General features: G+C 43.7%; 1 protein-coding gene across 1 annotated transcript; it reads left to right on the forward strand.

The window, feature by feature from the left end:
- The first annotated feature begins 524 nt into the window (after positions 1–524).
- On the forward strand, positions 525–23057 carry LOC129737504 (ankyrin repeat domain-containing protein 26-like). Its single transcript, XM_055728325.1, is given in 16 exon segments — positions 525–1056; positions 1059–1189; positions 1191–1412; positions 2724–2879; positions 3302–3436; positions 8721–8805; positions 8808–8829; positions 9245–9386; positions 11220–11259; positions 11262–11285; positions 11288–11394; positions 11396–11500; positions 12186–12415; positions 13173–13404; positions 19904–19949; positions 21455–23057. Coding segments are annotated over 16 exon segments (2358 nt in total). The 3' UTR covers positions 21604–23057.
- Positions 23058–27501: the final 4444 nt, after the last annotated feature.

Below are 27501 nucleotides of genomic sequence, written 5' to 3' on the forward strand. Positions count from 1 at the left end.
CAGGACTATTGCATTCCGGGGGTGATTGAGTTTTATAGCTAACTTTCAGTAATACAAAAGGATAAGTGTTCAGAAGACATTTGAGAAGGAAAATACCCTTTCTGGCCTTGTTTTTACCAGATCTGTAGCACAACTAATTCAACCTTAAAGGCAGTATTAGAAAGGCATGCACATACAAGAAGGCGCTGTCATTTTAAAAGCTTTGGTTGCTGGTTTAAGGGGGGAAAAAACCGTAACTGTATATTTGGGATGTTCATTTAGGTTTTAAGGATATGTTGCACTTCCGTTGTGTACGTACATTGTACATGTGCATGGGTTCACAGAGTAGCTTATTGCCTGAAACTTCATCTTTGAAGTCATGCTTTAGTACTCGAAATGTTAAAATGCAGTTTATTGCTGCAGGTTTTTTGTAGATTCATTTCCCAATTGGCTCTTTACTCATTTTCCCTGTCATTCAGGAATCCAGCACTGATAGAGAACAGGATCTGTTGTACAAGAATCAGTTACTACAAGATAAGATTGCTATGCTAAGGCTAGAACTCACTCAAGTAAGACTTAGGCACCAGGAGGAACAAGGAAAATATTTAAAGGAAAATGAGACCTTGAAAGAAAAAAATGAAGCTCTCAGAAAGGAACTTAAACTGAACAAGGAAGCATTAAGACAAATGTTTTTTCAGTTCAACGCGGAGCTGGACTTACTAAAGACAGAATCTGCAGTGCTGACTTCCAAACTTGAGCAGACAAACAAAAGCAAGGACAGACTAGAGACAGAAATTGAATCATTTCGTTCCTCCCTGAACACTGCAGTTCAAGAACTTGAACTTCATTTGTCATCAAAAAGCAATGCTGAACGAAGATTTCCCAGAGAACGTGATGAATGCCTTTGCTTGCAAGTCGAGCTCCATCGTGACCTCTCTGACGTGCAAGAAACCAACAAGAGCTTGTCTCTGCAGCTGTGTAAAGCTAAAAGCAAAGCTAATAGGCTAGAAAATGAGCTTCACCAGTTGAAGCAAATGCTCAGAGAAAAAGCTTTGCTTTTAGAAATGACAAAAAAGGATTAAGTCAAGGCCAGTGTCGGGCAAAGGAATGTGATCATGCTCGACAACTTGAGAAAGATCCAGTAAGCAAACTTGTAATAAAACAGGAGTCCTTGCAGGAGCGATTGGCCCAGCTCCAGAGTGAAAACCTTTTTACTCCATCAGCAATGGGAAGAGATGCAGAACAAGAGGATCATGAAAGAAAAAATAGTGGATTATGGGCAGGACCGGTTTAATGACATTTTCAACAAACTTAGAGCTGATACAGAAAAGCAAGTTTATCTAATAGAAGAGCGAAACAAGGATTTAGATGCCAAGTGTACTGATTTAAGGGAACAAGTCTTTAAATATGAGACTGACGTAGTAGAAAGACAGGTAAAGTATATGCGTAGAAAGAACAATTTAAAGTTTGTCCATTCTTGAAATTAGTTTGTTCCTACAATGTATCCGGTGTAAGTTATATGCATGGGACCAAAGAATACTGATTTGTTCTGGTTTGTTATGTTTCTCTCGGAATTGCGGAAAGTTTTGGCAACGGGGATATTAGTCCTCAGATCTAAGCAGAGAACAGAAAAAAGGTATCCAAGTCTAAGCTTTGATCAAGAAAGGTGATTCTTCTCTAGAACTTTTTTTCATCTATTTTCCTTAGTCCATGTTATGCCCTATAGAATAGTCTTAAGTATTTGATGGTTTTGATCTAAGTATTGCACTGATGACATGAATGAGAGTGGTATAAAAGGAGGAACCATCCAATACATGAGGGCTGAGAAATGAAGATACAGAGAAGTGAAGTGGTTGGCGATAGATTTATATGAAGCTTCTATAGAGGGGAAAAAATAGGTTCTCTGTAAGCTGCTATCAAGATTGAAGAGTATTAGTAATGTCCAGCTGTTGATTTCTGTATGTGTTTTGAGGGTTCTGAGGGGCCTGCCTGTTCCTCAAAGTTCATGTCAGATGGTGAGCTTAAGCTTTCTCTTTTATGATGTGTAGCCACGCTCCAGCAGTACTGTCAATCATTGTAAACTGTGACTTGCTTTGTATTCTTACTGCCAAAATAATGGGTTCCTTTTGAAGATCATGTGAGAGAGTGTGTGTGTGTATATGTATATAGCTATATATATATATATGAGCTATCCAGATTTTTGTAAACCTAATCTATCAGTACTTCTAAAACGAGCTGAGTAAGAAGACAAGAGGATGTGATTCAACATACCCTTAAAGTGTATCTCAAAGGAGCTTTCAGATATTTGTATTCGTTTAATTGTATTTGTATAGTGAAGAAACAGAAGAAAGAACAATCTAACACAAAGTCCTGCCTTCAGTCACCAGAGTAATATTTGCAGTCAAACTGTGGCTCTTAGATCACAACAGATTTCTTTGGGTTTTGTTAGGAAAAAAATACCCGATTGCAGTGTGTTCCTGTGTATTGTTCAAGGAAGAACAATACCTGAGCCTTTTTTATGTGTTAGGAAACAGAAATCCTCATGAACAGCTGCTGATAGTCAAAGGTGCTCAGCCTGAGAAAGATGACGAGAGGTCATCATCCATGCAGATGCCTGCTGGTGGCAGGCAAAATTTCATACTTTTGGGTTCAATCTAGACAGGTCTAATTGTATAACAAAATAAGTTAAAGGTGTATTTCATGTTCTTAGAACTTTCTTCATGCTAATTTAACTGTTTCGTTAGGGCATGTTTGGACAACTGCAGCAGGAGCTTGCTGATGCACCTAAAAAGCAATCTATGCCAGAAGCTTCGCTTGAAGTTACTACACGCTACCACAGTGACCTGGAGGAAGACACGCTGTGCTTGCAAAAGGATTTGGAAAAAAAGTTGAAAACTAAGGTACTTAATGTCTGTAACTATATGAATAAATCTGAGTGTAGCTGTTGAAAGTAGGAGCGAATGTTGTCCTTTTGCACCACCTTTTGCAGTGTTCTTACGAAAACTGAAGTATAGAGGGAACCAGAGGAGCTTTGCAGGAAAGCTGTAGGGTGATTTTGTGTGTGCGTGGACACGTCATCTTGCCCCCCAAAGTTGTAACCTCATCCTGTCGCTTCTGGAGTATTCCTTCTTCCCACCAGCTCCAGCTGCTGTTCTTGGTTATGGTTCCTAAGGTGTGTTTTACACTCCACATCAACCTTGGCCATAGGTCTTGGATGGGTGGAGGAGAGTTAGGCCTGTTTCTGTGTAAGTTACTGCATTCTCCTGCGCTCTTGTCTTTTCCGGCCACCTTACTTTTTCTTCTGCCACGGTTGCTTTCACAGACGCAGAAGCAGAACACGCTGGCTCTGACATCCAAGGACTTGCACAGCACGTGGGAGGAGCACTTGAAGTCAAGATCCCACCTTGAAGAGCGCGTTGCTCAGCTGGACGAGGAGAAGGCTGAACTGTTGCAACAGGTGAGCCCAGAAAATTCTCCGGGCACCGAGCCAATACCCAGGAGAACCATGCACCTTCTGGTCAGGTTCTTACATATCATTGTTTTCTGTTATCCCTGCCATTCAGGCTGCGAGTACCTTATCGTTTGGGGGTCATGGAGGAAGCCAATCAAAGCTAGATGGGTATCTTTGTGCAAGTTCTGTAGTGGCTCTGTTGGGAAGAGTTCCCAGTGTGGTTTGGTATCAGCTGAGCACATCGAGCAAGGCCACAGTTCCCAGTTCTTCCTTGGATTTTGTGTCGTCATCTTCTGACACCTTGGTTTCTGGGCAGGTTTAAAATGCTTGATGTTTCCAGTGCGTGTATGGAGGAGCTGCTGTATGTTTTCAGCGTAGCGGGAGCTTAAAAGCCTTGCAGGAAAACATACTGAAGGAATGCTGGGTAAATGAACGAGTGCTTGGGAAACAAGCAGCGCCTGCCAGTTGCCAAGGGACAGCCTTCCCCTTTTCTCCTTTTCTGTAGAGGGAAGATGGAAGTACAAAGTCAAAACAGCTGCCGGCTCTCCTCTGGTGTGGCTGAGAAAACACCAAGAGCAAGAGGAGGAAAACCAGCATGTGGCTAAGTAAATGCCCACACAGAAGAGGTGGAGGTAATGGCCGAGGGGAATAAAATGTTGAAGAACTCCAAAAGATCAGATTCCTCCACAAGCCCCTGCCTGCTGCTTGGTGGAAGATCCCATGAAAGCTTTGGATGGATCGATGTTCTCCCATGAAGTGCATACCTACGTAATCTGCAGGAGCGGGCTGGAGACTAGGACCATGCGTGGCAATCAGTTAGCTGAGGGGAATGTGCTCGAGCTTGTCTAGACAACAATTAACAGGATGGGGCATGTTTGCAGAGCACAGGGGAGTGGGAGACGGATGGCGCCAAGGATGGCGCCAAGGAAAGGTAACACCTTGCTGTTAATTGCTGGTAGTTAACCACCAATCAGGGATTGCCTAGTATGCAAGGCTTAGCTTCAAGAACCAATCTGTTTAAAATGCGCAGCTTCTGAAAGTGTATAAAAACGCGTGCTTCTGTACAATAAATTGACATTTGCTTGCAGCAAGCTGCGTCCCGTCTCTTCATTCGCTGCAAATTGGTGACCCCGACGTGATGCGTTTAAGGATCTAACGTGAAGGGCTCTCAAATCGCCTATCTGAGCGACATGCAGCGAATCCCACAGAACTTTGAATGATCTGCTGAAAGGAAGCAGGAGCCGGCCTGAAATCCCTCCGGAGTTGAGAGGTGAGCTGTGGGAAATCCGTAACGGGGAATCAGGCTTTGTCCCCAGAAAGAGACGTATATGGACTCATAGAGGGTCTTCTAGTCAGATCAGAGAGTCCGTGCCTCAGTCTCCTCAAATGGTGACCCCTATGGTGGTGTTCCGAAGCCTTGGAAGAATAAGGACGGAAAAAAGACAGCTCGTGGAAGAGGGCTGCGTTCCGGAGGAGACGGCTTGGCTGAACGATCGTCTTGCTGTCTGGACCAGGCGGACAACCTAAACCCTGAGGATAACACCTGTATTCATCGAGACAGGTGAGCAGCCAAGAAACTTTAGAGACTTGGAAAGAATGAAAGTGTGTACATACAGCAGCCAATTGTATGATGCTGCCGCGGAGGGGAACTCCATGTCGGGAATGCATTTAACATCTTGGTGGCAAATTCTGACTACTCTTTGCCAAGTGTGGACGAATCTACTAACGGTGCTAAACCAGAGGAAGCTGTAAATTCCACTGACAGCGCGACTCTTCTCAAGACACGGTCAGCGATGGCGATTCTGTCCACACCTCCTCTGCCCCCAAAGCTTCTGTCACTGGTTGCAGCGACCCTCACAACACAGGACCAAGCACGGGAACAGGACAACTCGGACAATGATTTTATTGACACTGATAAACCTTTTGATCCAGGTCCTATAGATCTGGAAAAGGAGCTAGACCTTTTCCCCACCCCCTCATCTCTCCTGATGCATTGATTGTATTTTTGGGGAGGATGAAAGGGAGTCTGAGGGATTGGTGGCAGGAATGCAAGTGGGAAACACTTCAGTGATGGGTTTTGGGAGTCGCTAGGGCATGTTCAGTATTTTGTCAGACAAATCAACCTGCAGAGTGGCAGCCTGTGCAATACGAGGCTGTTAAAGGGTTAAGCAAAGCAGTGTGGGAAGGGAGGATTCATAATACATTTGCTATGTCCCTTCTTGAAGTGATGGCAGAGCCTTATACACTCACACTGCATGATTGGAAGTTATTGCTTTGTATGGTACTAACTGATACAGTATATGATGTGGTTATCTGATTTTTGTGAGCTATGTGTAGTGGCCTTGACTGAAAACCTTAATCCGGGAATTGCTGTTAACTATGAGCAGTTAGCTGGAGCAATTAACTGTGCCGATTCTGTGACTCAGGCAAGGTATCCCAGGGACAACTGTTTGCAAATGAATGAGATGGCTATTAAAGCAGTCAGGATGCGGGGAGTCTTGCCACAGTCTTGCAGGGTCCTAGAGAGTCACTAACTTTAATACTAACTTGATTGATTGGCTTCAGAATATTTTGCAACAAGTCGAACATCAGGAAGCTCAAGGGTTGCTTTTAAAACAACGAGCTGTGATAATGTCAATGAAAACTGTAAACGGGCAACTTTCACAATCGCAACCCCAACATGTGTCAAATGATTGTAACGCAGAACTCACAGCAGACTGTAATTCTCAGGCTGAGTTCTGGAATGCAGCATAACAGACTTTTGCTTCTCTAATCTTTTCTCTAAGAATAGTACACGCTCTTAACTTGGTTAGTAAATTAGGCTGCTAGCTTGCTAAACAAAGTAATACTACAAATACTGTTCTTTTTTTTCTGGCTTATTAACAGATGTTGATTCTGTCCATCATATGTTGCTACAGAACCGAGTTGCTATTGATTTTTATTATTAGCACAGGGACACAAGTGTGAAGACTTTGATAGGATGTGTTACGTGAATCTGAGTGACCACTGTGAATTAATTTACAAAAGTATACAAAACTCAAAAGCCTTAAAACAAAGATCTGCAACAGAGCCAGGGGCGGGATGCCTTTGGTCTCTTCTCACGGCTGGGAAACTTTGGGCCATGACTCAAAAGTATTACAGGATTTATTATAATTACCTTTAACCACCTTATTGATGTTTGCCTTATGTCTCCCATACCTTTTTTTTTTTTTTCCTGTATTCAGTGTTTAGTTGATTGTAACATAAATCAGGTCATGGTCACCCAGCTACACACAACCTTTGCCTTGTCGCAATTAACAATCAAAAAAGAGGAGGATAGAGAATGTCTGAAGAGAGATATAGGAGAGGAAGCTGGAGAATATTTGACCTAACAAGAGATGAGAGAACAGCTGGGTATTGTGAAGGAGACTAGGAAAGATAAACATGGTTATCTAGTGAAAAATAGGTGTCTGCACGCTTGTAGAGATATATAGCTATGTAACTACATGAATGATTCCTGCCCTGAGCCTGGTGGAGCATACAGCTGCGGTTTGTGTCAGGGCTCAGAGATGTAAATAGGGGCTTCTCTGTTATGGTAAAAGTGTTTCTCTTTGCATAAAAAAGAGAGGGAATGAAGGGAATGACCCCAGAGGTATGTTCAGAGAAGGCATGGGATGTTTCGAACTTTTTGACTGGTGCAGTTCTTGTTTGGTGTGCCCTTCCACCTATGTATAATGTTAATCCAAAAGAAGCTGATATTGTTTAAACACTTTGTCGATAACTGTCTCTCTGTAGATGCTAATGGAGTAGGAGGCTATGATGGGAACGTGTCGCAGCGGTTCTTCTCTTATCCAGAGTAACAGCAGGGAAAGCATTCAAGAGTTAAATCACCTTGTTTGGTAGGCAGTTAAGAATGTGAGCCAAAATTGCCACTGCTTTTTGTTGTTGGTTCAAGGACATGGCTGTGAGGATTTTGATGGTATGTGCTGCATGGATTTTAGGCACCCCATTGAAGCAACATGTTATCAAAATCTGAGAAAATTTCAGCCTTTTTGGCATCCATTCACTCAATTGGCAGTATTGTTTGTTTGCTATTACCTTGGTTGCTGTCATGTTTGCAAGGGCCCTGCAGAACATGGTGTTATAAATTGAGACCACAATAGATCATAATCCAATTAAAATTTTTATTAATTATAGCAAGTAGAATATGAGCAAAAACAGCGCTGGACGACAGGGGAGTCTGCGCTCCGCCAACTGCCGTCCTGAGCAGTTCAAACAGTCCCTTTTTATACCTTTTTTTTACTTTCGTGTTCATGAAGTAGTGGAGGTGTTGACCCTTCATTCATATGCACAAGCGGCATCCTGGACACCTGGCGGTTATCTTATCTTTTGTTGCCTAATCTTTACATTGGGCTTAACATCAATCTTAATAAACAATACCCTAGTCCATAGTTTCTTACAATGGCAAACCTGGTACTAGCTGTTCAAAAACAAAAAGGGGAAATTGTAAAACTGTACGGAACAAAGACAGTGGGTTATTTTGACATTGATAATATGTCTTAGTTGGTTTTTTATTTGTTCTATTACTTGTGCCTTGTTTTTGCTCGGTTTCAGGGGTTCTTTTGTGCAACAGGAAGGGGGAGATGCAGGAGCGGGCTGCAAACTAGGACCATGCGCGGCAATCAGTTAGCTGAGGGGAATGTGCTCGAGCTTGTCTAGACAACTATTAACATGATGGGGCATGTTTGCAGAGCACAGGGGAGTGGGAGACGGATGGCGCCAAGGATGGCGCCAAGGAAAGGCAACACCTTGCTGTTAATTGCTGGTAGTTAACCACCAATCAGGGGTTGCCTAGTATGCAAGGCTTAGCTTCAAGAACCAATCTGTTTAAAACGCGCAGCTTCTGAAAGTGTATAAAAACGCGTGCTTCTGTACCATAAATTGACATTTGCTTGCAGCAAGCTGCGTCCCGTCGCTTCATTCGCCGCAGTAATCCCTACTATGAGCAGAGGCACTGCCAAAAGTGTTCTCCAGCATCTTTTCCACCTGTTATGTCTAGAAGAGGATGGCCTTTGCTTCAGCGAGGGCATCTGTTTCTGTAGTTACATATTGGTCTGTTTGATGTGAAACCTGAAGTGATGTATGGAATATCCTCAGGAATTCCGTCCCATGTCATTCTGTGGAACGTGGCTAACAGATAGAGACGTCCGGCAGCTTCTCTGTGGAGAGCGCTAGATGCACAGACTGTACGTAGGTATTTTTCCTGTGCTCTGTTTGTGTGATACATCTTTCTTTTCTCTTTTGAAAGTGCGAGAGTGAAAGAAAGGAAGTGAAGAAGCTGGTAGAGTTGAAACGCCCAGTTGAACTACGTCTGGCCCAAGAAAAGAAGATAAACCTCCGCTGCAGAAAGACTGTAAGAGGTACGGCTTTTTAGCGTAGTGAAGAGGTATCCCTGCACAGAAGTCATGTTTTATTAAACTTTAGTGTAAAAATAGGTGTACCTAACTGTGAGCAGATGCCAGCCTCGTGTTAGTTCTTGCAAGGTACTTCTGTACACCAGCCCCTAGTTTTCAATAGCTGCCAAAACAACTGCAGGTGCAGGTTGCCCTGCAGTTCTCCTGGGAAAAAGGGAGTCTTTCATTCCTCTTTTCAGGTGAAATCTGGACTCTCCAAGCGTATGTGGCACAGGAATACTGGTTTTTCCTGGTAATTCCTGGTGTGTCAAGTACGTTAAAGATAAAGCAAGCTGTGTCTGTGCTGTTTACATGAGAGTATGTGAAAAAGTCCAGTTTTGTTCCTTTGCTTCATTGTTTTCATGACTAGTTTGCTGTGCAGGTTGAAGAGGCTGCTGAGCAGAGCTACGAAGAAACTAAGGGTGTATGAGGAGAGAGGGGGACTGTCTCGGCTTAATTTGCAGGGAGAAGTGAAGAACAGGTATTCTGAAATGGTCAATGAAGTTGGCAGATTAAGAACAAAGGTGAGCTTTGCTTTGTTTGGGTTATTGTGGTGTTTTTTCTTGTGAAACCTTTGTTCTTTCTTTATACTTCTTTTCATATTGTTGACTTTCTTTTCTTGACTGTATTTTGGAATTGATTTGACTTTTTTTTGATGTTCCTTCTACTGTTACAGTAGTAGGCGACGGTAATACTGATGTAGCTCTTAGGGGTAAAGATGGAAGTGTTACGTACACAGCAGTATCTGCGAGGGCACGTCAGGGGTAGGCTGTCGTGCAGAGGAAGGGCAAAGCAAGAGCCACAGCAAGGCTGGCAGGGTCTGTGACCACACAGGCCAGGGATCAGCCCCACAGGCCCTCACCAAGAAGAGCAGAAGAGTTCTGGGGACAGTAAGCAGAGTGCTCCAAGAGTGCAGATCACCAGGCCGGTCCAAGGGATGGGCAGGTCTGCAGTCCTACTGGGACGTCACGTCCATGGGTGAGGGTCAGGACTGGGAGCAGTGAAGGCCCAGCCCAGGCCTGGCTGCAGCTTGCGGCCGTGGCAGCATCGTCGGGCTCCGACGGATGCACTCCCTCTCGGAAGAGAGGGGAGTAACGCCACCATCACTCGGAACAGCTCTGTGCAGTTGGCCTTGCCCAAGGTCACCCCCTGAAGCCTGTCTCAGGCACGAGTTGAGCAGGAGGCAGTTGGGGGTTTGCTTTTCGGAATGGTGTCTTTGCTTCCCAGGGCACAATGCAGTGTGAGGTGATGCGGAAAAAACCCTGTAACTTGTTGCTTACTAGTAGCTGACTCAGTCCGTCTTTCCTGGTCTTGGAGACCCACAAATGCTTTTGAGGTTGCTCTGGCTGTTCGGTAGCATGTAACCTTTTAGCTGCTTCTCCGCTCATTACTGAGATAGCTGTGTTTCAAAGTTATGCTCCTTTTTAGAAGATATTATTGTAGAACGAGTCAACTGCCTTGACAGTGGCTCATTTTTAGTTCACAGGTTAGCAGCATATTTGTGTTCCTGTTGGAAGAGTTATTTTGAATGACAGGGAATGGAATTACGTTTGGGCAATTTTAAATAAGTGTAACGTTTCTACGTATCTTAGAGACTTTCAAGTGTTGACTCTGGTGGTTTCCCCCACTTTTTTAAAAATAAAAGATGATGGGATATCATGTTTTATGGTTAATAAGTATAGACAATGGATGTTTCTGGAGGGGGAAAGAAGGGGATAGAGCTGTAGTTGACCATTGGGACCTATGGGAAGTCTGATATTTCCTGGAAATCTTTTGAAAACAAACTGTAGCTTTGACCTAAAGAGACTGTCTTCTGCCACCACTGCTGCAAAAGCGGTGTTCTGAACTACTACTTCCAGATCTTTTAGCGTAATGGAAGAAAAGGGTATCCGTTTCTTGCCTTGTCAGTTCTGTGACAAAGCTTTGACCGTGTGACAGCATGTGACAATTCCTCTGAAGCATGACACATGGTTTTTTTTCTGATGAAACCAGAATGTGGCTGTGATGTAACTGGGTATGGGTGTGTTTGATTTCCTATGATCGTATGAACATCTCGCAGAAGAATAGCCCTAGTGCTTTTCAGCCTAGCCTTGCGGGTGTAATGCCGCTGGTTTGGTACCTCTTGGTCTGTGACCCACTGCAGAACTGAGGAAGGATGGGAACCTGAGGAATGCTGTCAGAAATTATGTGAAAGCTGTTCTTGTTTTAAAAGAAGAGCCTGGTTTCACTTTTGTTTTAACACTGAATCGGCAGATGATAAATAGTCTTGATGGCCAACTCCTTTACCAATTTTCACAGATTTGACTAATTTTAGATCCCTCTGAGTTCCCTGTTTTTTTCCCCTTTCCTGTCTACAGGTTGATGAACTTTCCCAGCAGCTGGAGATAGAGTCTAAAAAGGCATGCAGCTAGAAGCACAAAATCATGTTTGCGAGAGGAGTTGTCCACCATGCGTGGGAAACATAAAAAACTGGATAAGAGCAAAAGCCAGCTGAAAGAAGAGGTGGCTAATCTCAAACACCATATGGAAACTTAACATGGTGGATCGCAGCCAAATAGAACTATACAAAAGAGAGGTGGAAGAACGAGCTGCACGAGAAATAAGACAAAAACTTCAAGAACTCAATCTGATTTTGCAGGTAAGTTAATTTCTTATGTGTGTCTGTTACATACTTTTGTTTTGGTTGTCATTTTTAGGGGCGGGGGGTGGTGCCTGATTCCATGTATTACACTGTACTTCTGTTTTTCCTGAAGGGCAGTGGGAGAAGGGAATATGGTTGGGCAAGATGCTTTCATGTGTGTGCAGTGTGCCTGCAGGCCCTGAATCAAAAACTTGCCAAGGTAGATTTTCATTTTGCAGTTCTTGGAGGGGTATCACTGTGCACTGGTCCTGTTCTCATTGTTTATCCTTGAATGGGTATTGCAACTTAGCGTTGTCACAGCCAGGCATACACATCTTCCTTAGTCATTGCATAAGGGGCAACGCTCAGAAAAGAAGCCACCAAAGCTGCAGGGTGGGGGTTGGGGGTGCGGCATCTCCATAATTTCTTTGAGGAATGCTATGCCCTGTCTTACAGAGATAGTGTTCTTCCATCAGTAGCTTTGACGAGTAATAGTGCTAAGATGGGGGTTCTTTCTGAATGAAAAGAATTATTTAGTGTGGTAGTTCCAGGGTTCTGCCCTGGTCGCTGATGGTAGTGAGGAGGCACAGTTGCCTCGCTGAATAGAGTTGGGCCCTTGAAATTGGGTACGTGCAATTGACTGGCGAGGAGAGTTCTCTTTTTCTTTGCGGTGGTTGAAAGTGTGTATCTACTTCACATGCAGGCAGCCTCCCAGGACAGATTAGAACAAATCAGAGCCAGTCGTCATGCTTTGCTGACAAACCAGCTAGAACAGAGAATTGGAGACCTCGAACGTGAATTGGACAGGATAAAAAATACCCAACGAGACAGTATTTTTCAAAAAGAATCTGTACAGGCAGAAGTGGAAAAGTACAAAGACCTGTATCTGGAGGAAGTTAAAAATGGAAGATGCCTAGGAAATAAACTGGAAGGGTAAGTCCATGCATTTTTGGGGTGATAATAAGTTACTACTTTTTCCTCAAGCAGTTTTCTTCGTTAAATACCTTTTCTACATCTGGTCAGCATTATGCATAAGATAGCATATTTGTGATGAAAGTACCTTAAGGCTCCCCCCTGTTCATTGGAACTATCTTCATTTCTCTTCAGTGTTCCAGCAGTAACACCACCGATCATGGGCATTAATAGGATATTTTTGAAGTTGAGTTTGTTTTAACAGGCAGCCTTTTTGCCAGTCTCTAATCTCCTCTTCTTATTCTAAGTATGGCAGAAAAGATAATTTCATGTCCTTTAATGCTTGAATAAGGATAGGCCCTTCAGAGAGCGGCATTTGGTGCTGTGAAGCAGCAACAAAAATCTTTTGGCTTCCATTTTAGCCGCATGTCATAGGTTTCAGCTTTCTTTGGGAAAGGAAGGGTAGCCCAGAGTTCTTATGCAGGTGATGTACCTTTCAGGAAGAGCTGTGTAAACACACGGTGTGCACAGACTGCTTTGAGGCCTTAATGCTGAGAAGTCCAAAGTATTGGTTAACTCTTGCTGCTTCTTGCAGGTAGTGTGGCTACCTAGAAATAGGCTCTTCAAAAAACCTCAGATCAAATTATGGAGATTTTTTTTTGGCCTCTCTTAATCCCTTCCACTTTCAGAAGTCAAACAATAGTCAAAGACCTGGAGGGTAACTTTGCGGAAGTGTTATTACCAAAGATAATTCTTTGTATGCTTCTGAATGTTTCAGAGCTAATGAGAGACTAGCAGAAGCCAACGCTAAGCTCCTTCAGGAGTGCCATAGAAGCAAACCTTTAATTGCAAGCAGCGCTGTCAGTGGTCCAGTTCTGTATTCAACTGAACTGGGACATATTAGCAACAATCCGACACTGAATAGAAGTCTAAATCTAGGAGGAAGCTTCCTAACCCCGACCGTGAATACGTTACCATCAAGAAACAGAGTTGAAGCCTATGTGGCTAAGGTAAGCGTTTTTAAATACTGTTCTCAACTAGTGTTGAAGAGTATCTGTAAGCAAGGTTGTGCTTTTCAGTCTAAAGATAGAATCCATTTATAGTTCCAAACCATATGCTCTAATATGCTAAACCAAATTGCTCATCAAACCAGTATACAACTAGGTGGTAGAAATGAAGACTTCTGGTCATTAAGGTTATAAAATTTCCAGAAGCGCTCAAAGACCAAAAAATACTGAGTTCTAAATGAACTGCGTAACAGGGGTTTTTTTGCAAGTTCTCTTTTGCAAGAGAAACTGTGATGAAGAATACTGTGGCATAGGAAGCTGCCAAAGAAGCTCTTCAGTAAAATTTAATGCGGATGCCCCATCCCTGGCAGTGCTCAAGGCCAGGCTGGGTGGGGCTTGGAGCAACCCGGTCTAGTGGAAGGTGTCCCTGCCCATGGCAGGGGGGTTGGAACTGGATGATCTTTAAGGTCCCTTCCAACCCAAGCCATTCTGTGGATGACCTTTTTTAAAACAGCTAACTTTATGATGAGTGCAAAATCCCATCTGACATCTTTGTTTGAGACACCTTTTCCTCCTTCACTGATGTTCATGCTAGCAGTTTCTTCACTGGAACTTGTTTTAGTACAATAGCAACAAAGGGATGCTTAAAAAATAGGATGGTATGAACAGGACACATAACTTCTCACTTGAGTGCAGGACGTGTGCTATGCCTAGGAGGCATTTGATTTTGTGGGTCCTGCTATGTGGTGTTATATGTAACTGCTCCTCAGGAAGTCTACAGAGCTTTCTAATTTGGTAAAAAGCTGCAACCTCTGCAATACCTCTGGTCAAAATATGCCCTGTAATTAGCAGTCAGCATGATAGCACATCCCTCACAGAATGGTAAACGTGATATCATGAGACTTGGAAACAGATGTCAGTAGTTGTAATCAGTTTCCCACCTAGCATAGGACTGAGGCATGGGCAAGCTTGCCTGTTCAGTCAGTGTCTGTCCCTCGCACATTCTGTTGTTGAATGAATGTGAGAAGCATTTGGTCACTTTTAAGCCTTACCCTGGTTCAGTGGTCCCACCTACATTGGAAAGAATCCATTTAAAATGACGTGTCTACATACTGCACCTGGTTTAAGAAAAAGAAAAAACCAAACCAAACACAAACCAAAAATAGACAAAGCAGTGTGTAGGTAATGCGTAGCAACGGCAGTTAAGAGATGAACTTTTCTGTATCGTTGTGAATATGGTTTTTGTGTCAGAGGGGTGGACATAACACTACCTAAAGAACATGGGAGGCAATTAGTACTGTACCACCTGCAGGGATTATTCTGCACGCAAGCAGCAGAAAGGAGGCGAAATTCAGGGATCCACTGCAAAACTGAAGTAAGGAGAAAGCCAGGACAAGGGAACAAGAGGGACAGGGGGCAAGGGAAAATGAGAGAGAGAGAGATGGGAGTGAGATGTTACAAGAAGAAAAAGGCAAAGGAGGAAACCATCCCACTTCTAGGAAAAAAGCTGTCCTAGTTTAAAAGAAAAGGGTTTAACAGTTGTGGTTTCTTTTTTTGAAGAAGAAACAGGAAAGAAAGAATAACCTCCCTGTTACTAAATCCAGCTGCACATCTTTTTATGATATTTCTTCCTGTAATCACCAGTTAGGGAACAACTGAGACTAATTGTAGTGGCACTGCTTGTAGCCTCAAGTCACCTGACATTCAGTGTATTCAGGGAAGTCTTAACACCTGATCTTCTCTGGAGTCCTTCAGAAGAAAGGAACTGAGCTCTCAGAGGTGCAGTAGTTGCTAGAGGACGTGCATCTAAGTGAGTATTTCACTTAGAACTGTGGGCTTAATTGTTCTCAGTCGGGTGCAGTATGTCACGTGCATAGCATGCATCTGAGAAAAGAGGATTGAATTGGAACATAAGACTTTGAAGTCAGGAAGTAACAAAAGGGGAAAACCTGCATGTATCCCTCTGCATACAATAATGGGTGGCAAATCTCAATCGGTTTCCAAATTCAAAATTACCGGGTGCACGGTCTGTGCTGTCATTTCCACAGGGGTCCCGTGCCATTCAGGAGGCAAGTTGGAGCATGAGGGAAGAAATCAGAGATTATAGTGTTAGTCTATTTTGAAATGCTTTGCTGGTTGTGCTGCCTAGTATTCTGTCTGTTCACCAGACTGTTTCAAAACAGAAGAATTTCTCTGACTCTAAGCCTTTTCTTCACTTCACTGTTTACTTCAGTTATGCCTCAGCTTTGTTTTCCCACTAACCTGGTTCCCTTCTACAGAATTTGCCTTGCCTTTAAATTCAGGATGCGCAGTGCTGCCCTGGCTGGAGATGACAAATGTTTCTGCCACTGAAGCTCTAAATGACAGGGAGTTAAGAAGCTGAAATTGCAGTGTGCCTCAGGCAGTCCTTTGGGGCTTCTTTTTTTTAGTCAAAGCTCTCTGCAGATTTGGTGTTCCTTGTAGTAGCTTTCTCAAGGTGAGAAAGGCTATTGGAAGTAGAGAACGTGCCAGCCATTCTGAAGAGGAAGATGTTTGTGTAAATTTCCTTTTCGCAGAAGCTTTGAAATAGCTTCAGGGGCAAAGAGGTGAAAATAGTTCACACTGCTATTATTCAAAATGATGGTATTCATTCATTGGTCCTGCAGCTGTTGGAAAAAACACTGGTAAATGATGCTGACAAGAGGAAGGAGTGCTCCACTAGCAAGTGGACACAGTTTCTCCTTTAGACTTAACTTTAAAGGCTTGAAAGATTGCACCGTTTTCCTAAACATGAGGCATGACTATCAGTGATTACACATTGAGCCGTACATGTTGAAGATGGTCATGTCGCAAGTTCAGCAAAAAACGAGCATGTTATTCTTAAAAAAGCATAAAGAAATGTGTTCCATTACAGTATAGCCCCTTCCCCTTTATCAAATATATACGCTACAGGAATTAATAACCTTGAAGTGCAAAAGGATCTTTAAAAATACAAAAAAGTTCATATTGGCACAAGCTTATTAACCAGTAGAATCAGAATCCCAATCCCATGCAAACCTCTTCAGGTTTTTTTGGTGGTTTTTATTTTTATTAGAGCTTCAGTAATGTGGAATAAATTACCAAGTACTCGTCAAATTCTGTGCATGTCATTAGACAGTGACCGTAGCAACTAGCAATTCAGTATTTCAGACCTGCTCCCTTAGTCCTAAGGCAAGGAATGTCTCCTGCAAGTGCTGCAAGGAGGTTTTGGGACTGGAGTCCTGTTGTTAGGTTTAACAAATGTCAAGCTTAAATCCTAACAGCTGTGCCAAAGGCTGGTGAAAATGAACATGGGTGTCTTGACAGACAAGAACAGTGAACTCTGCAACCAGGGTGAATCAGTGGATAAATGAAACCAGTTTAATGTGGGAAGGGAAATGTCTGCTTCCTACTTCATCTTTCAATTTCTGTTCCGTTTCTCATTTGGCTTTCTGCACTCTCGTAGCAGTCTTTGTTGTTAGCTTTTTTACTTGCTTCGTTTATGTGTAGGCCGCGTTCTTGTTTCTCACTGAAGACCTGTGAACTTAAGGCCGTTCTTCTTTCTTCTTCAGCTCCTTCATCAAAAATCTGCCCGTCTCTCTTCTCTGCAGCCAGATACATGGCAAGGTTTGCAGCCAGCATTGTTTAATGTTGGGTGGTATTTTATACTGGAAATGTTGTCTGTTTATGCTGTTAGGTTCTGATTAAAACTTACTGATGTATTCACATTTTCCTAACACTGCGCATATTTTGAACTTTAGTTTGTCCAAGTGAAAGAATGACTGCTGCAGGGGACTTCTCCGCTTTATGTATTTGTAATGCAATGGCTTCTGTGGTAGTTAACCATCTGTGAGATGATAGTCTATGGATTTAATCTGTTATAATGAAACTTTGAGCTCTAGGAGTAGGCTGGTTTACCCTCCTTGCCACTTCTGATATACAAAAAGTTCTTGGTGGTCGCAGCAGTTGTGTCTAGGAACTCAACTTCAGAACAGTACTGGTACTCCAGACTCGGAGCATCATTTCATGGAGTCTTACAGGATCCAGCTTACTCTGTGCTAAAGCAGCCTGTGTGGATAAGTAGTAAGTCAACACCACTTTCTGAAAAAGAACTGTTGAGAAGGTGCCTGCTGCAAATGAACACCTGGTGTGTTACCGCCTGAAGAGATGTGCAGTGAGGTGAGAAGTACCTGCTCAGGAGGTTTGGGACACTCAGCTGTGATGCCTTTCCCAGGGGTTTGGGGGGAAGGAGAAAAGTGGAGGCAAGTTAAGGTCCTCGGAGGTGTATTTTGCCTGGCTCTTCATTCATTCCCTTTTCAGAAATCAGTGTGTTGGCTTTATTTCCACCTATTTCTCTTCCCTCAGACATGGATGAGAATCACAAAGACATTGATGGAATGAATAAGAGGAAAACAAGACCTTTTTCTTCTCTTGATTGATTCGTACATGTTGCGGAGAGTCCTGTGGACCTTCTAGTCATTGTGAAGACTCAGGAAACCAGGGAAAGTGGTTTCTTCTAACACCACTAACTACTGCTACTTTGCTTGGGCTTGGTCCTGGGTTTGGGCCGTATTTTGGTCTAGGCATTAGTTTTCCTGCTTTTCTCTGTTACCTGTGTTTCGTCTCAGGTGTTAGGGGGTCCTTTCTCCCCAGGATTTTGCTTCTCCTTGTACCTGCTGGAAAACAATTAGAGATTTGGGGGGTCCTTTTCCATTGTTCATGCAGCTCTGTTGGCACAGAGTATTTCAATGAAGTATCACAGAGGGGTGCTTCTCCTGCAGGATCCGGTGAATTTGGTCCCAGCTTTCCCTGTGTTCCTGGAGAGAGAGCACCCTTCCCTCCGCTTCGCTGGTTTACAGCCCCGCTCCTTTGACCCTTGCAGTTACTGCCTGTTACTGCTCCTCTTGTGAGGGTAAGCAGAGTGGTTTCCTTCCTGAGGCTCTTGCTCTCTCTGTCCTGTTGAGTACCCTGTGCAGTGTTTCCGTTCTTCTTGTTGTTGTTATGCTGCTAGGTGGGTCTGCTCATTTCATAAAATAAATGCTCCTTCCCCCAGGAATTCAGTACTAAAATCAAGAGAGTCACAGAAGGAGTGAGGGTGGAAAGGGGCCTCTAGCGATGATCTAGTCCGACCTCACCCCTGCTCAAAGCAGGGTCAGCCGTAGCAGGTTTCTCACTGTTCTGTCAGCCAGGTGTTACACATCTCCCAGGGATGGACACTCCACAACCTTTTCTGGGCAACTTGTTCCAGTGGCTGTCCATGCTTACAATTTTTTAAAAAATAATAATTATAAAAATCCTTATGTTAAAATTTCCTCTATCTGGATTTGTGCCTATTCCTCTTGTTCTTTTGCTTGGCACCGCTGAGAAGAGTCTGGCTCCATCTTCTGTACTCCCCCCACCAGGTATTTATACACATAGATAAGGTCCCCCTGAGCTTTCCTGTTCTCCAGTAAAGAAACAGTTGCAGCTCTCAGCCTCTCCATATAGCTCACAAGGTCCAAGCCCTGCAGCATCTTCATGGCCATCGTAGCCCTGGAAGCTGTATGATATGTGTTTTGAAATTCACTCCTGCGTGTCACAAATTTGATGGAAAAAATGTAGGAGCAGCAAGTACCATCAAATGTAAACAACAGCATATAGCGCTTGGACTGTGACTCTTAAATTAAGAGATGTGATTCCTTCTTGTGAAGGCTTCTGAAGGCAGAATCATAAGTGAGAATAACTTAATTGGTAACAATACCCACTTTCTAGGGGAGAAGAGGCATAAGTGCTCCTTTGTAGTGATCCAGGCTGATTCCAGCTACATAATAAACCCCGTAGCACTCACTGTGTAGAAGCTGTAGCTGTGGTTATCTTTTCTTAGTACACAGTTTGCAAGAAAAAAATTGTGTGTGCTTTTATATTTTTATAAATGTGTGTCATGGTATTTGCAATAACAATAAAGAAGTTTTGGCATCATCTGTAGGAGCTCTTTCAATTTCCCATCTTAAGGTGGAGAAAAGAAGAATATTGGCACACGCTTTTTTCTATACAAATGGTGTATGTCAATCCTGCAGCAGCTGCTGGTGCAGCTCTTCTCTCTGTGAAGTTGCAGAAGCCACCCTCAGCTGGCTGATTTGTCCCTGTGGGTAGCATTTGTACATATCTCGGCATGTAGCTGACATTCTGTTCATGTGTTTGATGATAAACTTCAGCCATACCTTCACTGCAATAACTGCGTTAGGCTTTCTTGCTTTCTTCCTGTGTATTTTGTTAAATGCCCAGTAATAATCCAGCTGGTGAGTTACAAGTTTTGTTAACGTTGCTGAGCAATGAGGCAGCTACAGTCCGACTGACCAAAAGTTTCTCTTCAGTAAAAATCAAACCCCAAACCAAGATGTCTCTCTTTGGAATTATATTTTTAGTTTTTAGCTCATTATGTGTGGATTTTAAGAATGTTTTAGAAGTTTAATATTAGAAAAATGTAACTGTTAAAATATTAACTGTATTTTCTGTATAATTCTAGGTGCGGCAGGAACTAGATGAAAAAATCACTAAAGAACTTAAACAAGGTAATGTGTCACTATGTTAGGGGCATTTTTAAGGAAAAAGAAGAGTGTTCCTACTCTTGAACGTAATGGCTTGAAAGCTGTCAAGTTCCTGTGCTAAGCACAGGGAGGTTTTTCTGCTAGCTTTCCAGTTTAGACTTGAATGTGAAAACTTCCTGCTTACCAAAAGATTGTGTAGAATGTTATGCAGTTGCCTGAAAAAAAACAAGTGCAGAGAAAACTAACCCACTTCCTCTACACGGGTGGCACTTGGCTTAAGCTGAAGTCGCGTTTTTCTAGAGTGAATCCTTGAGCACAAACATCAAACATAAAAGAAGCCCTGAGAGAAGATGTTTATAGACTTCAGCCATCACTGCTTCTTCCATGTGCATCAGTTGCATTCCGCGCTAAATCATACCGTGCACATTCTCTGCTGTTGGGTCTGGATTTTTGCTGTTTCTTATTCATTGCTTGTATTTGTAGCTTACATGTTGCAGTCTTTTTTGAATAAGCAAGAAGAATATAATCAGTGATGAAAGATACCCTTTCTTTGGGAAAAAATCATTTAGTAGCACTTAGGCAAACATAAGATGAGTTGAATGCTTTTAACATATAGCATGAAACGTGCTCTATAATATGAGGCCAGGTGTCGAAAGAGGAATTCCACCTATTTCATGGTAGTTGTTCCTCCAGAGTCACTGCTTTGCTTTGCAGTGACTGGTGCTATTTCAAAGCAGGTAGCCCCTGCGAGAATTTCCTTCTGTTCCTGCATGCTTTTGGTAATACAGAGAGTGTTCAGCTGTAGCTTCACAGCTTTTTCCATGTGTCTGAATGGACACAAAGCCGTTGCATTTCATCCGTGTGCATTTTGAACCTGATTGTGCATCTGCTAGGTGTCATAGAGTGTGTTTGGTTTCAGGACCTTGTCTGAAAAATGTGGCTGGAGAAGAACAGTAAAGGTGGGCTTGCTTTCATTGAGTATGTGTTTTTGTGGAGGAAAGAGGGTTTTGCCAGAGTGAGTTACAAAGACGCCCCTCAAAGAAAGTGCCAGGCTAGGAGACTTGTCCTGGCCTGACTGCCTTGCAAAGGTGTTTGCATTTTCAGCGGCAGATTCTTTTAAAGTTTGTCACAGAGAAGGCAGAAGCTGGTTTTTAGGAGTAGAGTTCCAATAAATCACTGCTTTGAACATTCAAGGAAAACCGATACTTGAGGTTCAAGAGGTCTGCAGGGGGGCTCAGTTTAGCACTGGTGTAAGCAGGAGTCATTTGTGGGTTCCCTGAAGATGTTCAATGTGTAGCCTATAGAATTTCTTTCACTGGCTTTAGAAATACTGTTGACTGGTAGGAAAATGTGGAAAAAGATTGTTTCTTCCTTTGTGCCTAGCCCTTTGATTGTTATGTCCCCTTGGAAGTTTTTAAATCTCTTTCTGGATTATAGTCTCTCCAGTTATCCATAATGTTTTTATAGTGACTGATTTGGCCCTGTCTAGTGTAAAAGCAACACCGGAATGTTGTTTCTCTTCTCCCTAGCCACTGCTGAATTTGAAGCTGAATCTGCTGGAGCTTCTCCCATGGTATCTTCTGATGGATCTTCAAAAAGTATCCACGTTGACCAGGATCCCCTTGGCAGGGCAGTACAGGAGTACCGTGATATTTTAACCAAAAATTACCTGATTTGAACAAAATGCTGGGAAAAAAGCTCCGGAAATCATTTTGTTTACATAGTGCATCTATAGTTTCTCATCCCACAGTTCAGATGTGAAAATGTGTTTATTTCAGTCTGAATGTAAATTCTAAGTCTATTAAATGGATGTCAAGCACGTTGCACTTGCCTGTTGGTTTATTGGTGTGTAGTTGTTTTACTTTGCACACACCATAAGAAGCACACCTATTTTTTTCTGACTAGCAGAATGACTCATCTTGATTCTTGAGCATGACAGAATTGTCAGAATGTTTCTTATTAAGGTAGATGCATTATTTTTTCTCCACTGATGTTCTGTGTTTTAACAAAAGCATTCCCTTTGTTCTGCTTAATCCTTTCACCCTATGTGTTTTTAATGTTTCCAGTGTTACTTTAATGCTTAGGACATCATTTGATGTGATTTGAGCCTGCTGCTTCAGTCCAGATGCCGTGACTGCTTCTGCCGATAAAGTGAAATCTTTACCAGTGGTCATGCTGGAGGACGGGGCACTTTACGTTGCTGTCACCTTATGCGCCTTAGGTTTAACATTACTGTGAGTGTGTAGCAGTGCAAGAGAGTTATGTGGTGGGTTTGGTATGTTTGTTTTGGATCACAGAACCACGGAACGGGTGAGGTTGGAAGGGACCTCTGGAGGTCATCTGTTCTAGCTCCCCTGCTCAGGGAAGACCACCCAGAGCTGGTTGCCCAGGACCATGCTGGCTTTTGAGTATCTCCCAGGATGGAGCCTCCATGGGCAGCCTGTGCCAGTGCCCAGTCACCCTGATCGGAAAGAGGCATTTCCTGACATTCAGCCCCAACCCTCTGTGTTTCAGTTTGTGCCCATGGCCCCTCACGGGATTCGTCTTGGGGTTTGTATTAAAGGTCGCTGCAGCTGTAGACATTCCCAGTTACTACATCAGCAGCTGTGCTGTACCTGAAACACTTCATGTGCGGGAAAAATGAATGTTAAAATATTAACTTCCAGTCTCCTCAGTACTTTCCAAAACTTGTATGATAGGACAGCCAATCTTTTTGTTGCTGCTAGCAGCTGATGATGTGGTGGCTGTAGCCCAGATGGTAGCCAGTGTTCTGGGACATTTGTGTCAATAAAAGAAGCAGGTTTACTTATTTCAGGGAGTTACCTGTTACTGAAGATCTGCGTTGTTATTTCCTGTCCACAGAAGTCAGTAGTGATCAGAAGATGATAGAACAAAGTCCCAGTTCTGGAAAAGGAAGAATGGTTGTTCCGAGATCAGTTAAGACTGGAAAAATTTGGGGGTTTTACCCACTAATTCAAGGACTTGAGTTAACAGGCAGTGAGGAAAGCGATGAATGTTGCTGTGACGCTGTTCCTTTTTCTATGAATACATATTTGTGAAGTTAATATACTGTATTTAATTCCAGATATTCTGTTTCAGCTTGAAATTTAATAAACTTTGTCATCTAGTATATGTCTTTGTTTTATCGTTCCCCTTCTTGACATCGCTTTCTACCCCTTTCCCTAACCGTACAGCTCTCCAGAGCGCTCTGCTCCTTTCAGCTCTGTTCACAGCTGCACCTTCAGCCTGTCCTGGAGGCCAGGCAAAAGGCCAGCATGTGTGTATGTCCTTTTCCACAACTGTGTTAAGACCACAGACTGGTGTTGTGGTATTGCTCATGATCAGTTCCCAGACTTTTCCTGTATTTTAGAGCAATCCTCCTTGTGGTTTGGGCAGAAGGTAGCAGGTGAGCTTCTGGTGGCCGTGAAACGCTGGGAAATCCCACAGGTTTTGATCCCCTGCAAAGGAAAAAGGTGTAAGGAAATTTCTCCAGCCTGCACCAGAGTGGTCAAAGAGAAGTTCAGCTTTTGCTACTTTCTAGTGTCTCTCCACAGAGGAAGCAGGGACAGAACATCTTGACATTCACTTTGTGTTGTCAGTCACTGTGATAAACTCAGACGTGACCTGTGCTCAAGTTTCTTCACTGCTCTCTGCTTCAGCTCTTAGTGAGAGGGGAGAGCTCTTGGCTGGTGGAGCAGCAGAACAGAAATTCGGTGTTGGCATCTGCTATAACCGGCATTGATAGCAGTTATGATGAGGTGTGAGGAGGGTACAGAGAAGTCCAGGCAATTCCTGCACTTGAAAGTCCATCCCCAGTGTCACTGTGGGGACACTCCTGATGAAGCAGGAGAGGGCATGGCACTTAGGGGAGGCTCTGAGGCCTGGAAGACAGGGAATGTCTGTCCCATCTTCAAGAAGGGCAAGACCGAGGAGCTGGGAACTACAGCCTCACCGTGCTGCCTGGGAAGGTGGCAGAGCACGTACTCTGGAAGCCGTTTCCAAAGATGTTGGGGACAAGAAGTCGGTAGGGGGGAGTCAGCATGGGTTTGCAAAGGGTGAAATCATGCCACACTAATCTGGTACCTTTCTAGCGATGTGTGAGTAATTGAGTGGACAGAGGAAGAGCAGTGCATGTTGCTTACCCTGACTTTAGCAAGGCTTTCTCTGGCTTGTGCCCTAACGGTCAAGTTCAGGTTTAGGAACTTCCTGATCTCTTTCCAAAGAAGAAAGCAAGCGTGTTTCTTGATTTCTTTGCTCAGGTACATTAGAAACCCTTTGGGGTCAGTAGCTACAAGCAGGTTGCAGATCTTTGCAATCAGTTGTATGGAATAAACAATTCTGTTTCAGAAAATCTTATTATGCCAGCTGCTTTTTCCTCATGAGCAAATGTGTCAGAAGTTTCCCAAGTTTTGCTGTCTTCAATATACCATGCTGAATTGTGGCTACAAAACATTAGTTTTTCAGTTTCTCATTGGCAGAGTAGTGGTTGAGTAGTGCTGCTGCAGCACTAGTATGTCTACCTAGTGAGTCCTGACTTCTGAAACATCCAGGCTTTTGCTTATAATTCATTGCTGATCGCTGCCACTCTGTTCCGCTGATGCTCTGCAGAGGGAACCTAACTCTGGTATCTATCCTGTAAGCATGCTGACCACCTGTGTCCTGTTTTCATCCTGCCTTTACCTCAGAGGTACCCCTCGCCGCACTTCCCTGGATATAGAGATAAAGCACTTGTGACTAAAAACAAAGAAGCTGCACGTTCTGTGTGCCTAGAAAAGCCAGTGGTAAATGCTGCTTTACTGCTGGCTCCCAGCGAGAAGCGGAGGTTACCGGCTGCTGGGCAAACCAGCGTTAACATCGAGCACAGCAGCAAGGGAAAGCCCAGTCCAGTCATTCACTGCAGTGATGACGTGTCTGTTCCTGGTTGCCAGTGAAAAACCTGCTCTCAAATGTGGGTGGCTGCTCCTTGCTGCTTGTTGGAAACAGCCCCCCGCTACCCTGCAAGTGCTGCGGTGTCGTGGTTTAACCCCGGCTGGTAACCCAGTGCCACGCAGCCGCTCGCTCGCTCCCCCCTCAGCCAGAGGGATGGGGAGAGCTGGAAAGGAACGTAAAACTCAAAGGCTGAGGTAAGAACAATTTAGTAATTGAAATAGAATAAAAATGGAAGAATAACAACAACAATGACAATAATAGTTATAATGAAAAGGGAGAGGGAAAGGAAGAAAGGAGCACGTGGTGCACAACGCAACTGCTGGCCGCCCACCGACTGATGCCCAGCCAGTCCCCAGGCAACAAGCCCCCTGCCCAGCCAGCCCCCAGGTACATAGAGAGCAGGCGTGCCGTCCCATGGCATGGAATACCTCTTCGGTTGGTTCGGGTCAGCGGACCTGGCAGTCTCCCCTCCCCAGCCCTTGCGCCCCTCCAGCCTTTTTGCTAACGAGGCCTGAGGAACTGCACAGTCTCACATCAAAGCCAAAAGACAGCACTGCGCTAGCTCCTAAGAAGATAATTAACGCTATCCCAGCTGAAACCAGGACGTGCTGCTAACACATCTGGCAATACACGAGCTCACTATGCTGAAGCAGAGCTGTATCCTGTTGTATAAAACAGGGAATTGATCTTCTGTGCAGGTGTCTCTCTTGCATAATTTCTGTCTAAGCATCTGGACCAGTTACCTAGCGTCGTAGTACCTGACCACGCACTATTCGCACACAGCGAGTGCATGCTGAGGGTTGGTTGTTTTGGTTTTTTTTTTCATTTTGTCTGTACAATGCAAACAGTGCAGGCAAATTGCATGTGACCAAGGGAATTTCAGCTTCTTCCTGCACCCCACTGCCAGTGTTCCTTACACTCCAGAGCAAGGAGTTCAGACAAAGGATGCCTTTCTTAAGCAAGGCAGAAATGTATGAGACTTTGAGCAAACAGCATGCCAAGAGATGTTTCCCACTACCAAACCACATCTCTTCAACTATGCCTATTAGTGGAGCTTTTTCTCTAACATGAGCTTTGGTTTCTTTCCTATCCATCACACCTTCAGCTCCAGACCACAGTGTCAGGCATTCTACTGCTAAATCCAGCAGGCTGATGAGGATGTGACAGTGCAGAAACATGTATAGCTCTATATACAAAGATACATGCATGTAGATGTGTCTGCAGACGGAGATACCTAGCTAGATACAGGTACACACAGCGTGGATCTCTCTAGCAGCCTACTGGATTTGGCAAGCCCCTTCCTCTGAGTCCTTAATTTGGGTTCCCGCCCACCCTTGGGCCTCTCTGCTCCCCTGAGCTGGTGCAGATGGGCCTCTGAAGAGCTGGCAGCTACTCTGATGGGCCTGGGTCAGCTGGAGCAGGGTATTATTCCGTGTCCCACCCCACCTGCACCACGGTCTCCCTGTCTCTTTTGTGAAGGCAAGCAGAACAGCTTTTCTCACGTAACCCAAGACTTAACTCCTCAGTGCCTCAACACCTTCCAGCATGCATGTGGGTCAGATTTCTCACACTGTGTCACTTGTACCCGTTATTTAGCCATAAACCCCCAAGAAATTGGCAAGACGATCTTTGGCTGTCCCAATCTCTCCTCATACCAGTGTCTGTTAACTTAACATTGCTGTTGGCTAACTGATTTCTTTTCACTTCTAAAACAGGTTAACATCACAGAATGCTTAAAGAAATAGCAGTGTGAAAGACAACTTCTTAATCTGCTTATAATTATAACGTCTTTGCATGCCTTTTCCTAGTACAGCTAGTTTGAGAAGACTATGGAAACCACCATCAAACAGAGCTCCTCTACATGACAGCCAGCAGCATGGCAGCACAAGGTGCAGGTGCTGGGAGGTATCAGGGTACCTAGAGAAGGCCCCTAGGACAAGGGGTGGACAACCAGTTTTTCAGCTTTTACTGTACCATCGGTTTGATTTATCCCTCCTCTCGCCCGCTGGTTACATATTGCCAGTAGCAGATGGTGTTGGCTCTTTGCACCTGCAAATGAAGTTGATTTTATAATTGTATTTCTTGACACAGTCAACCTTGAATTTGCAAATTGCTTTTCATTGAAAGTACCACCTTTCCCTAAGCATAAGCGCTACTTTAACTGAGGTTACTGTGATAGCTGATCATTGTACTACCTATTAACTATGATGAATTATTAATGATTAGTTATTACTATCAATCACTGCTATAAGCACAACAAGGACAGTGACTGTTAGGAAGACAAGCAGCACAGTCCATGTTTTATTCAGGATAATCTGGACCACACACTAGTTGGGCCTTTTGAGCACAGCTGTGTATCACAAACAACAAGGACAATATTCACTTTTTATCTTCCTTGCAAATTCTGTTCTATTTGTAGAAACTGAGTACGAGTTCTGCTCCCACCTCACAGGCCCACCCCCAGATGTCTACAGCAATACCTTCATGCAGAATGGAGCTCTAGGCACCTTTATAAACAAACAAACAAGCAAGCTTCCTTCACATCTATGAACACCCGTGGCATCTACACGAATACTACTGCCAGTCACCTTCTTGCTGGTGAAGTGCCAATTGGCCATAGCCTTAGAGAAAGTTCACTTTGAACCTC

Source organism: Falco cherrug, chromosome 16 (assembly GCF_023634085.1).
Source record: "Falco cherrug isolate bFalChe1 chromosome 16, bFalChe1.pri, whole genome shotgun sequence".
Lineage (NCBI taxonomy): Eukaryota > Metazoa > Chordata > Aves > Falconiformes > Falconidae > Falco > Falco cherrug.